The sequence below is a fragment of the Alternaria rosae genome, assembly GCF_020736505.1.
Source record: "Alternaria rosae strain MPI-PUGE-AT-0040 chromosome Unknown BKA58scaffold_5, whole genome shotgun sequence".
Taxonomy (NCBI): Eukaryota; Fungi; Ascomycota; class Dothideomycetes; order Pleosporales; family Pleosporaceae; genus Alternaria; species Alternaria rosae.
This window is the reverse complement of record NW_025763574.1, coordinates 1438473-1450665: the sequence shown is the minus strand read 5'-3', so window position 1 is coordinate 1450665 and position 12193 is coordinate 1438473. Positions and strand designations below refer to the sequence as shown.

Here is a 12193-nt window from a genome sequence, read left to right as displayed (position 1 = left end):
AATTGGAGAAACAGAAGAAAGGGGATAACGATTGCAATATCAGCAATGTACAAGAAGCAGAAAAAGAGAGGGATCAGTTGTAGGGGGAGCTCGATGCTGCTCAGGTCAAAAATGAGGATTTGAGACAAAGGGTCGAGTACCTTGAGGAGGCGCTGGGGATTTCGTGATAGAAAGAGGGAGTACGGCGTAGGATGCGGGAGTGCATTAATGATTTCTGGGCAGGACTACATAGCTACTAACAGTCCACATCAGTACCTATACGAAAATGCTGGCTTACTAGAGGATGAGCTTGAGCCACTCGACGAGGGTCTGTCCCCATTAATCTCAGCCTTATCCTTCTTACCCAAGACAACCCTTTCGCACCAGGAGCACCAACTCCTCAGCTCGCCCTTGACCTCTCGCTCAAGATACTGGATCGACTTCTTCTTCTCGTCCTCAAACAGCTTGACGCATTCGCCAACGCGTACCTGCTTCTTATGTTTGACCTTGAGCACACCGCCGATGCCCTCGATCTCCTGTGTGAGATAGGAAGAGCCCCTCCAGCGTTCCGGTGATTCTGGGGTTTGTGATCTCTCTTTCTCGATGGTGTCGAGGAGGTTTTGCTCGCATGTTTCATGCTCAACGATATGGGCGCCTAGGCATGCAGAACCTCGTCCACATTCTACGCCTTCGTTGCCTTCGCCGAGACCGATGCCTACGCCACCGTGCATGTGGCTGTACATGGTGCGCCAGCTCCAACCGCGGACGTAGGTGGTGTCGGCGTTTCGTAGGTCTTTGCCGCATGGCGCGCAGAGCCAAACTACGTTGTCGCAGTTGCAGGGTGTACGCTCGAAAGCTGGCGCAGTAAAGGCGCGGTGTTTGTCGCCATCGAAGAGCACTGGATGTGTTTCTGGTGACCCGGGTGGCGAAGGGGACGTCGACATGGAGCGCTGCTTCTGCGCAGCCATGAGCAGCGTGAGGGGCGCTTTGGTACACGTTCGGCATAGCCGGCGATGGCGGGCTCTGAGCGTGGGCGTTGGTGGTGGCTTCATAGTGCAGTTCTGCGAGACCCGTTAGCCCTGGGCCCTTTCATCTGCATCTGGATGTCCTACCCGGCATACGACTATCCCACACCGTTGGCAATCTCCCACCATATCGCGGGCGCATTTGCCGACGCGACCAGTCGTAAGGCGGCTCTCCAAGACATGCCGCCCATCGTGCAGTCGCGAACCAAGCTTCTCACTGAGGTCATCGTCTTCATTCTCGCAATGAAGCGTATGTTTGACGAGCTGGCTGCGATATTCGAGCAGATTCGCGCGAAACTGCCTGCAAGTACGTGAGAGGTCGTGGAGCGTGTTGAGATCGAGCTGAGCAGCGAGCTGACTGACTATCCTGAATGGTTAATATGATTAGCATACATCAAAGCGCGGAATCAAGTCCATGCTATGGCAGGAGCGTACGGATAACAGCTAAGTGCCGCGCTGAATCCATTGATATTCGGGTTCGGCCTCTCGGCTGCTGTCGTCACGTCGTCTTCATCAAGGGAGCGACGCGGCGGCAAGACGTTGAACCGGCCGGAAGATGGATGGGGCGTCTCTAAATTGGGCAGTTCATCGTCTCCCAGATCAACTAGGACCACCATGGTTGGTAGCTACAAAACGAATGTGCAGCATCGAAGCCAGACAAGGCTTGAATGTAGAGAAACGAGAGTCGTGATGGGGACTGCGATGCCGGAGTCATGACGAACTGGAGACACGCTCCGTCGCGTTGGTGGGGGGCTTGGCGGACAGCGGCTTTGCTTCCGTTCCTTACGCGTCGTTCGCTCTTCACTCGGCCAGTGACATGGGCCGTCATCGTGACGCGAGCTGTTGTGGTTCTGGAAACAGCGAATGCATCATCAATCACACTCTTCTATCGGATTATTGATACCCATTGATGAAAAATGGCGCCAAATCGACTAAATGCATGCCTACCACGGGGATCCAGACCGATATGATAGGTATCTCCAGAGCCTCCTTGGAAGCCGACGGCAGCAATGAGTGCGGCTTCCCTTGGATGAGCCGATCATGATACGGAAGCACTTACTGTTGCAGGCACAACTAGTCATTCTGAATATGTTGACGACACGTTCTAGATTCAATTTACAGCTAACTATATAGCCAACCACTTCAATAATATCGATGTCGACTAAATCCTTGACGACCGTACCCACGCTGCCCCCAATATGCCTCACGCCCAGTCATTGGTGGTGCGTTCACCGCGCGTCCAGTTACCGGATTCTAACCTCCAGATGCCCCGATGAAAGTTCCTTCGCATTGCTCAGGTGGCAGCAAGATGCGGCAATCTTTAGGGTTCACTGCCCCGTACCAAATGACATCGTGTGGTAGCCCAGCCTTTTCCACGCCTTTCAACACTGTACCACTAGCATCTCTTACTTGTCCTCCCTCTTCTGCTCGTCTCAAAGTTTCTCGTTGATCATGCAGCACTCGAATAGTGTCAGGGTGCAAGACCTGCGCACGCACCGCTTTTATTTCGGATTCCGAGTTGACGAAGTCCTTGTCTAAAATATCCAAGCATCGCTGGAAATACTCATCATTCTATATCTCCCGGCCTTGAAGATCTAGGATGCGTATACCGTCGTATTGTGCGTGGTCGTTAACGTCGGGGTACGAGTATGCATCGCCGTGGTTTTCTGGTTTTCTAGTGTTGCGCATCGTCAAATTTGGGAGTCAATGAGATCTCTATCGTAACCGGTGTAGTGGACCCGTGTCTGTCGTCGGTTGCCGACTTGTTGTCGTGGGACGACCGCCAGCTGCGGGTTCTCTGGCTGTAAATTGTAAGGACCCGGAAAAGGTGCCTGATGTGAGAATGTAATGTTATAGGTATAACCCAACCGCCTGTAAGGATACATGGCTTAAGTCTCTGGGGAGTAGCAGACGGTCGTACTGTTGTTATATGGCGATGAGAGTGTGGGGATTCAGAGTTAACCAGCCTAGGATCGACTTTTATACCTTGAATATGTCACTCGCAATGGACACGTCGTCTTCTTGAGATCGTGTTGTACCTACGCTCACATCTCCAGGCTACTGTGACATCTACATTTCAAGAAGAAGTTCAAGACCTTGTAGTCCACTATTCATGCACTTCATACATTACACATGGTGGTGGAGGTGACAATTACTCACAGTATACTGATTAGATGTGCCAAACCGTCGGACGTTTGAAATTATGTAAGTACTACCCTTTATCGATGACGGCGAAACTGTCGTGGAGTTCACAAAGGCATGATAAGAAGACGGAGAATCGAGTAGAGGAAGCGACGATGAGGATGAACGCGACTGGTCACTAGTGTCTTGGTATTTGTGGATCGATCTGAAGGAGAGATGCGGTTTCTCATGCATGTCACAATTGCTGAATGAGGGGCATTACTGCATCAACGCAACGCCTATGGAAGACCCGCCGAACTTCACACTTGTCCCTGTTACCCTACATCCACCATGGCGCATGGCACGGCAGCGGTAAACCGGCTTCGGCTCTCCACGACGCTGACCGAATGGGGAGACCGCGATACTTACTAATGACGACAAAGCCATCACGTCCGTCCAGTGCCAAACATACTGGCAGAGTTCTCACTACTGAGACACGGCATGCTTGCGTTGCGATGCTGGCCTTACGGGCTTGATGCCCTTTCTATCCGTAGTTTGCGGGTCATAGCCGGACGCTAATGCAATGAGCCCGTACCGATGGCCCCCCATCTGCAGCAAAGCGAGCTAGATGTAATCTTCTACAAAAGCAATGTGTGGGATTCAAAAGAGACACGTAGTTTCATCCCTGCATCCTCTGTCGACATAACGATCGCACGGAGCAGGTGTAGTCTATAACGCCTACAAAGACCAGCTAGCAGCAAAGCATTGCGACAAGATACAGTCCTACCATCGAAGCATACAGCAACATGACGACTTTTCTTCTTCGTGACATTCGCATTTTCACTGGCGAAGAGACTATCGACGAAGGATATGTTCACGTACATGATGGCAAGATCAAGAGTGTCGGACCCATCAGCGATGCGCCGCTCGAATCAGTAAAAACATATTCGAAACCGGGCCACACGCTTCTCCCAGGCTTGATTGACTGCCACATCCACGCAGACAGGGCCGATCCCGAAGCCCTACCTCAAGCGTTGCGCTTCGGCGTGACTACCGTGTGCGAAATGCACAACGAGCTTGAGAATGTGCAGAAGCTGAAGAAGCAAACTTTGCAACCAGATACTGCTTCGTACAAGACAGCAGGCCAGGCCGCCACCATCGAGAACGGGTGGCCGATACCCGTAATCACGGCTCACGACAAGAGTCCGGAAACAGCGGCGGCAATTGCAAAGTGGCCTAAGTTGACGGATCAAAGCAGCGTGGTGGAATACCTGGAGTGGACTAAGAAAGAGATGCAACCAGACTATATCAAACTCATGCACGAGAGCGGAACTAGTATGGGTCGCGAATTCAGCTATCCTTCAGTCGAACTCCAAAGGACAATCATCACACAAGCCAAGAAGCGAGGTTACCTCACCGTCGCACACGCTCTCTCCCTGCGAGATACTCTCGATGTCCTGAACGCGGGTGTTGATGGCCTCACACATACGTTTTGTGACCAGCCGCCGACCCAGGAGCTGATAGATGCGTACAAAAAGAACAATGCCTGGGTCAATCCTACACTTGCTGCAATCGGTAGTCTGACAGCCGAGGGAAAAGAACTGCAGCATCAGTTTGCACATGACCCCCGCATCAAAGGGCTGATTAACGAAGACCGTGTGGGCAATATGTGCAAGTGCATGGGATTTGCTACTGAGAGCGGCAAAGTGGAATACGCATACGAGGGCGTGAAGAAGCTGAGAGAAGCCGGTATTGACATTCTATGGTATGTGAGACCTTTGTATTCCATTGATCAAATCACTAACGACTCGTAGCGGAAGTGATTCGGCAGGTCCAGCAGTAGGAACAGCATTCGGTCTGTCTATGCATCAAGAACTGAACGTCTTCGTACAGAAGATTGGCATGACACCTGCGGAGGCTCTGCGCTCGGCCACAAGCCTGGTCGCCAAACGCTTTCAATTCGCCGATCGCGGTCTTCTGGCGGAAGGTCTCAACGCCGATTTGCTGCTGGTAGAAGGAAACCCACTTGAAGACATTGATGCAACTTTGAACATCCGGGGCGTTTGGCGAGATGGCAATCTCTGTAGTACGTACGCGGAGAAGCTGGAAGCCGGTGTCAAACCCCTCCTGGGCTGATGACGCATGTCGGTGATGATGCTTGGAGAATTCAAGGTTGAATTAGAGCCTTTCTTACGGAATAATGTGACAAGCGCGGGAGATGTAACAATGACCTTTGGTAGCTGTCGGCAGTCGCTCAGTATTGATTTAGAGCTACCGTATGTCACTTCGCCAGTGTGATTGTACCAATGATTCAATCCTCAACAACCATTCAATTGCGCGAACGACCACTATCGGGGTATGTAAAGACGCTGCGATAGGTGTTATGGAACTCCAGTATTCGCAGCAATCCTGATCCGCCTCTACTCTATTTGTCCCGTTACAATGGCTGAGACATCACGATCTAAGCCACTCCAAGGCTATGTTAAAGGCTACCCCAAGCTTGCCCGGTTGATGGGCATACAACCCCAAAGTGCCGTCTTCCATCGCTTCAGGTCACTCAACGCACGCAACCTGCTCTACCTCCAAGCGGAACTCACTCCTCTAGAAGATGCACAGAAGATTGCGGAAGCTCGCGACAGCAGAAGCGACATTGGCGAAAAGAAGAACTATGCGCGCGACTAGTATTGGCTCGAGATGTCTGCAACGGTCTCACATGAAGATACGGCGCAGCTCAATCTCGTTGGGAAGATTCGCGAGAAGCTGAATGAATACAGTATGTTCCATGAAATCTTACAGTTTGCATTGTCTGACGAGATGTAGACGAGACACTGTAATACCAAGCAGCCATACACAAGCTCGAGGCCCCGGACATGTTCGACCTCAAAGATCTGCAAAACTTCATGTTTAGTGGCGTGATAGAGTTGCCCTTGATTGGGCCTGATTGGCATAGTTGGGGCGTAGTCTCCAGGCCAGAATCATACTGCGACGATGGATTGGTCGGGCTGCGTCCACGGCAGCACACCGACGCATTCACAAGCAAGCTCTCCGAGCGACCGATAGATATCTTGCACTGCTTCAAGAGACTGTATCGGGGAAAGGAAAGAGACAATCCCGTGGTTGGCTATCGCGACACCGCGATCTCAAAAATCACATTTTGGTTGACCAGCTTCATCACTTCCATCCTCCCAGTGCTATCAACCATCGCACTTGTCAACATACCCTCGCTGTTACATCGTCTCGCCGCCATTGCTGGTTTCAACGGCCTGGTGTCACTCTGTCTAGAATGGTTTATGGAGGCAAGAAGGACCGACGTCTTCGCAATAACAGCAATGTAAGCTCCAATCGTTGTCCAGGCTACGCAGATCTGACTCAAATCATAGATTCGCGGCTATACAGGTCTTATTTGTGGGCCAAGCACATGTTCGTGGGCCGCAGGAAGTTGCATTCGCACCCAGTAGTGCATTACCATCGTGTGTCTGCGCAGTATAATTTTTCTCGTAGATGGTATGGCATATAGATGCCTCGTCAGTTGTTGCTCATAGCGACATCAACTCAGTTGAAGGTTTCAGCATCTCTTGTCAGTCTTTCGCCATATGTGAACCCAGTTTCACAATTCCCGTCAAAATACTGGTCGTTGATGCTAGTGTCTCACTGTAAGGGTTGAAAGGCAGTGTCATGTGGAACGAATAATGCGCAGTTATCTAGAGTATGCGGATTGTATCTCAACCCCATAGCCCTAAGGGCCCCATTCATTACAGTTCAGCTACCCGCAAACTGATCAAGCTGGATTACCCGCAGGCGCTGTACCAGACTTTCATGGCACTACCTTGGCGGTATACATCAAGACCACTGTCTTCTTCGGCTTACTGCAGCCTGGACTTGTACATGCTTTGTTTGGGGGCATGTCTGTAGAGTGTGTATAGCAACAAGTACGATACCAGCCGTGGTCAGATGCAGAGGTCTTCCCTTGGATAGAATTGAAAGCTTCCTGGTTTCCGACGATCCTAACCTGAGACACGGCTTTATTACGGCTGTTGCAATGTGTGCACTTCTTGTCGTTGGGTACTAAGCCGACGTTAACGTGGTGGCATTGGTGACCTACCCACCCTTTTTCTGCTATGTCAGCTGTTGAACGTTGAAAGCTCCGGTCTGAATTTGCTGTAATTGTCGCACCGGTAGCGGATGAACCAGGCGAAGGCACTTCTGCTCGTGCGCCGAAGGAGCCTAGTGAATCATGGTGGTCGGCTGGTCTAGAATTTTCAACCGAACTATTTGATCTCTTTCTTGTACAAGATAACTTGGAGAAGATCCTCATGACTGATATGAGGGTGATGAACGACAGGATTCGCGTTAAGAGTCGGTCACTTATTATATCTCTCTGTACTAGCAGCGATTGCTATGGAGGTCACGCATTGCTGCGCTGGTGAATTGCGTGGCTGATACGAATATACATCCTCACGGCATGTCATCATGACCAAGCGGACGTTTGTGAGAGTCACTTTGGTGGTCGCTGGCAAAGACAACAGCAAAGTATCTGGACAGCGACGACCATACTAGTTGTTCAAACTTACTACTTGTCGATGTCTTAGGCATGGAGAGAAATATGTGTTCGACACCATTCTCCAATGACGAGTTATATGAGGTTATGTGCATGAAGAAGCAAAAATTGGAGTGAGAGGAATCCATCACCTGGCCTTTCGTGGTTGCCTCAGTGTACGTTTCCCATCGTCGAAGCCCATGACTATGGCGAAGTCTCCTGCATAATTTGGCCCAACATGGCCAGCTTTGCACTAGCACCAGCTACTGAGTACGCGATCTGCCGCAAAGCTTAGTTCTCGGCTAATGCACGCGGCTCTGTGGCAGGCTTTGTGCCACATCGCCAAGCTTTTGAGCAAACATTCGAGCTGTGGTACAACCCTACACGAAAGCAGCCTTCGCGATTCCGGCTAGGCATTGGATATAGAGCTCCGTGGAACATACACAGCCTCCTGTCATGTGCCCGGGGCAAATTCACTCAACTAGAACATGCGTTCGCAGTTCGAGTCTCGAAGCTCCATCTCAACGATCGACGGGGTATTTCGCGATGTTAGAAAAAGCCATCAAAGCTATAAATACGAAGAAAGGAAAAGGGCTGACGAGGTTTGCCGGAGCCTGGATAAACCACCCTGGCGGATACACGATGATGGCGGAACACATCGCTGTAAAACCGCATACTGGCATTTATCGCCGCTTCGATGCGCTCAATGCGCGACACATCCTTTACCTTCAAGCTGAGCTTTGTATCCTGGAAAGGCGTCTACGAAATGTCGAGCGAGCAGACCAAGGGAAAGATAAAGGTGGACTGAAATATGCAGTTGACTTTGAGCGCATGCTGGAAACACCGAACGACGAGGATCAGACCCAACTAGAACTGATCATGGAGATGCATGAGAAGCTACATCAGTACAGTAAGTCAACATGATATAGAGCGGCTCTTCGACGAAAGTAGGCTGACCATGTTGCGTTGTATAGACGAAGCGATCATACAGGCTCTCACAATTCGTCAAATTCAAAAGCCAGATAAATTTGACCTTGTCGACCTCCAGGCATTTTTGGGTAGCGCCGACATGGACCCTGATTATCTTGAAGGCGAAGATCGGACAACTTGGGGCTCACTCGATGAACCTTGCCATTACGCCTCGGATCTAATCGCCATTGATCCACGAAGGAAAGGGGACGACTTTTCCCGTTTCGTCTCGGTGAATGCGGTACATTTGTTCAAGTGTGGCCTCGGTCGCTTGACGAAGGATGATAAGCATTTGGGCCAGCGGGTGTACTACGACTCAACGGTCCTGAAAGTGACATCTTGGATAACATGTATCCTGGCCTCAATGCTTCCGATTGCGTCGGTACTGGTTCTGGTACATCTGGAGTCGCTGAAGACTAAGTTGTGGGTGATCGCTGCGTTCAACATTTTAACCAGCGTGTGTTTGCGGACCCTGACAGAGGCCAAACGAGCGGAAGTTTTCGCTGTAACTGCTGCGTAAGAGTTGTCCTTGTCTATTTTGATGTTGGCTGACGATAATAGATTTGCTGCTGTACAAGTCGTGTTCGTAGGGACAGATTGCGACACAGGTTCCGCTGTCTAGAGTGTGATATGGCAGTTGCGCGAGTTCTTTTTGTGTCGCTGTCAAAACTGATAGACCTCCGTAGCCTTCAACAGTACCGATTACAACAGCAAAAAGCACAGCAAATCGCTTGTATACGGAATATTTTACCATGACAGTCACTACCAAGATGTTCCGTCATGTCGATTGATGATGATGGCAGTGCAGAGGACCTCCGCATCCGGTCCTTCTACGCCAAGGCGCTAGTGACACCAAGCCCCCGCGTCTTCCATCTCATCTCGCGCGAACGCCAACCGCGTCCTTGCCTTCTATCTGGGATCATTGCACGGCACATATGCAAGCATCTTTGTAGCTGAACACAACCGAAAATCCTTACACAAGCCCGAAGCGAGAACCTGTCACACCTCATTCCCTTCTTGACTCAATGCTGACGATCTCGCCTGCATGACATACCCAAAACGACGCGATGCACTAGAGCTGTCATTTTATAGTCGCGCCGATGACATGCACCCCAGATGCGCGTTTTGGAAACCATCCACATGGCTAAGAGCCTCAAGACCGAACCAAGACCAACCCCGCAATCTGGCCAACCCGCCGTTGCACGCCCAGACAAGCTGAGCACCGACATTCTCGGTGTCATTACTGGATGACGGATCTGCACTCATGCTTCACCACGAGCATCATTGGTCAGTCCCAGGTTTGGCATCTCGGCATGACAGCGGTGTCGCAAAGCAGGCAATGTTGGCACTTCGGGGGTAGTATGGCGCAAGGAGCAGTATCCCATCCAGGAGGTTTTTCCTTGTCCAAGACTTCTTCAGTTCGTGCTCGGGTCTTCTGATGACTTGGTTGGATCTTGTCAGACCCTGTTCCTCGTCTACCCGCTCAGTTTAAGTCCATACTCGGCGCGCCAAAGGATCAATAGGCTATCTCTCCGCTGTGTGATCGATCAGATGGAACACACGGCATGCCCAGCCACGACGCCCCGAGCTCTTGGGAAGCAATGCCCTGGCTGGAGCCCGGAACTTGCCTCGGCCTCCATCGCCATCATTTCTGTATAAGTGGATGCGTGATAAGAGACATGATCCACAGCTGCTCCTCTCCCTGCGACGATCCTCCCCTGTCTTCTTGAGCCTTTTCCACGGTGCAGAGGACTCTGGATATTCTGCCCATCATGAACAGCGACGACGAGTACAAGCAGGACACCGTCCACAAAGAAGCGATTAGCCCGACGGCTACTGACAACAACGTCGCTGACTATGCTTACGACCAAGTTGAGGAGAAGAGGTTGGTGCGTAAGGTCGATTGGAGGCTGCTACCTATCTTGGGTGCCCTGTACTCGATCGCGCTCATAGATCGCACAAACGTCAGTTTAGACACCTCCTGTCCGCGTCTAGACGAAAGGCTAACCAGAGGCAGATTTCCAATGCCCGAGTTGCTGGAATGGGACCGGACCTCAACCTTCAAATTGGAGATCGATACACCATTGTCCTGGTTCTCTTCTTTCCGACGTACTTCCTACTTGAGCTTCCATCTAATATCGTCCTTCGTAAGGTTGGGAGCGCGAACTGGCTAGCGTTCATCGCGGTATCATGGGGCGCTGTCATGATCGGACAGGGCTTTGTCGAAAGCTGGATTTCACTTGCGATATGCCGCGTGTTACTTGGAGCGTTCGAGGCTGGGTTCTTCCCTGGATGTGTATATCTCATCACCTGCTGGTATCGCCGGTATGAGACACAGAAAAGGTATGCGACAATCATCAAATCATATACATGGCAGCAGCGGCTTACCAAATCTGCAGGCTAGGTGGTTTCTATCTCTTCTCCGTCGGTATTGGTGGCCTCGCGAACATCCTTGCCTATGGTCTCATGCAGATGGAAGGCGTTGGCGGTCTCCGCGGCTGGAGATGGATCTTCATCATAGGTAAGAGCGCACCATCATCAATGTGTATTAGGGTCACCTTTCAGATTTTACATCGCGTCGATCTGAGGTTTCTCCAGCTTTGTTGACTTTTTACGAAGTAATACTAACACTCCGTGTAGAGGGCATCTTGACCTGCGTTGTTGCGATTGCGGCCTGGTTCATCATCCTAGACTTTCCCGATAAAGCTGAAAAGAAAGGCTTCCTCACTTCCGCCGAGGCCGCTGTCATCATGCAGCGTATAGAAGACGATCGAGGCGACTCGATAGCGGATCCATTGACCTGGGCCAAGTTCTGTTACCACCTGAAAGATCTGAAGCTATGGGCGTACGCCACGTTGTTCATGTCAACGACCATGCCAGCCTACGCCTTTAGTTATTTTCTCCCGGTTATCCTTCTCGGCATGGGCTATTCGCCTGGTCAGGCTAATGCCCTATCCGCACCTCCCAGTCTGTTTGCTATGTTCACAGCCTTTGGTTTCGCATGGCTAGGAGATAAATACCGCCTTCGTGCTCCCGTAATTGCTGCGCAATCGATCCTCGCCATCATCGGTCTTATGATCGTAGCATATGCGAAGAACAACGGGGCAAGGTACTTTGGCTCATTCCTCGGAGTATGTGGCTGCCAGGGTAACGTCCCGGCTATTCTCGCGTATCAAAGCAACAACATCCGTGGTCAGAGTAAGCGGTCCGTCGGAAGCGCTCTCCAGATCGGCTTCGGTGCTATTGGCGGTATTCTGGCGTCGACGACGTTCAGTCAAGAGGAAGCTCCAACATACATTACGGGTCTCTGGGTGACGACTGGACTCCAGATCTACATCCTGCTGGTGCTGTGCTGCACTACTACGTTTTTCTTGAGGAAGAACAAAGTGATAGACAAGCAAAGAGCGAACGGAGAGCCGATGGACGAGAATGAAGGACAAGCTGGGTTCAGATATACCATATAAGCAGTGCGGAGGATGGAGGCTTGGAGGAACGTTGTTAGCGCAACGCATCTTGTCGTCAAAGTCTCGTACGGTTCGTCCAAGTAATGTCAACGCAATGC

At 51.1% G+C, this 12193-nt stretch overlaps 5 protein-coding genes across 5 annotated transcripts; 4 read left to right on the top strand and 1 right to left on the bottom strand.

The window, feature by feature from the left end:
• Positions 1 to 181: 181 nt before the first annotated feature.
• BKA58DRAFT_385031 (uncharacterized protein) lies at positions 182 to 1704 on the bottom strand. Its single transcript, XM_046170328.1, has 3 exons — positions 1440 to 1704; positions 1092 to 1371; positions 182 to 1040 (listed from the first exon to the last, which is right to left on the bottom strand). The coding sequence occupies exons 1-3, from the start codon at positions 1619 to 1621 to the stop codon at positions 249 to 251; spliced, it is 1254 nt and encodes a 417-aa protein (XP_046025267.1). The 5' UTR covers positions 1622 to 1704; the 3' UTR covers positions 182 to 248.
• A 2117-nt stretch (positions 1705 to 3821) lies between these two features.
• BKA58DRAFT_361194 (uncharacterized protein) lies at positions 3822 to 5429 on the top strand. Its single transcript, XM_046168775.1, has 2 exons — positions 3822 to 4890; positions 4940 to 5429. Exons 1-2 carry the CDS (start codon positions 3932 to 3934, stop codon positions 5259 to 5261), a joined length of 1281 nt encoding a protein of 426 aa, XP_046025266.1. The 5' UTR covers positions 3822 to 3931; the 3' UTR covers positions 5262 to 5429.
• Positions 5430 to 5819: 390 nt separating this feature from the next.
• BKA58DRAFT_401949 (uncharacterized protein) lies at positions 5820 to 6642 on the top strand (the record flags this gene model as incomplete). The annotated part of the gene is made up of 4 exons (XM_046171695.1): positions 5820 to 5898; positions 5970 to 6456; positions 6506 to 6595; positions 6627 to 6642. 4 exons carry the CDS (start codon positions 5820 to 5822, stop codon positions 6640 to 6642), a joined length of 672 nt encoding a protein of 223 aa, XP_046025265.1.
• Positions 6643 to 8208: 1566 nt separating this feature from the next.
• BKA58DRAFT_429533 (uncharacterized protein) lies at positions 8209 to 9401 on the top strand (the record flags this gene model as incomplete). Its single annotated transcript, XM_046173044.1, has 2 exons — positions 8209 to 8572; positions 8637 to 9401. 2 exons carry the CDS (start codon positions 8209 to 8211, stop codon positions 9149 to 9151), a joined length of 879 nt encoding a protein of 292 aa, XP_046025264.1. The 3' UTR covers positions 9152 to 9401.
• A 1002-nt stretch (positions 9402 to 10403) lies between these two features.
• Positions 10404 to 12095, top strand: BKA58DRAFT_316043 (major facilitator superfamily domain-containing protein; the record flags this gene model as incomplete). The annotated part of the gene is made up of 4 exons (XM_046167555.1): positions 10404 to 10595; positions 10649 to 10974; positions 11031 to 11152; positions 11272 to 12095. 4 exons carry the CDS (start codon positions 10404 to 10406, stop codon positions 12093 to 12095), a joined length of 1464 nt encoding a protein of 487 aa, XP_046025263.1.
• Between the last annotated feature and the right edge of the window lie 98 nt (positions 12096 to 12193).

Coding starts and splice junctions, on each gene's coding strand:
- BKA58DRAFT_361194 (XM_046168775.1), top strand. CDS start 3,932: ATGACGACTTTTCTTCTTCGTGACATTCGCATTTTCACTGGCGAAGAG. Junction 4,891..4,939: donor GCCGGTATTGACATTCTATG/GTATGTGAGACC, acceptor AACGACTCGTAG/CGGAAGTGATTCGGCAGGTC.
- BKA58DRAFT_385031 (XM_046170328.1), bottom strand. CDS start 1,621: ATGGTGGTCCTAGTTGATCTGGGAGACGATGAACTGCCCAATTTAGAG. Junction 1,372..1,439: donor GCGGCACTTAGCTGTTATCC/GTACGCTCCTGC, acceptor TTAACCATTCAG/GATAGTCAGTCAGCTCGCTG. Junction 1,041..1,091: donor GTGGGATAGTCGTATGCCGG/GTAGGACATCCA, acceptor CGGGTCTCGCAG/AACTGCACTATGAAGCCACC.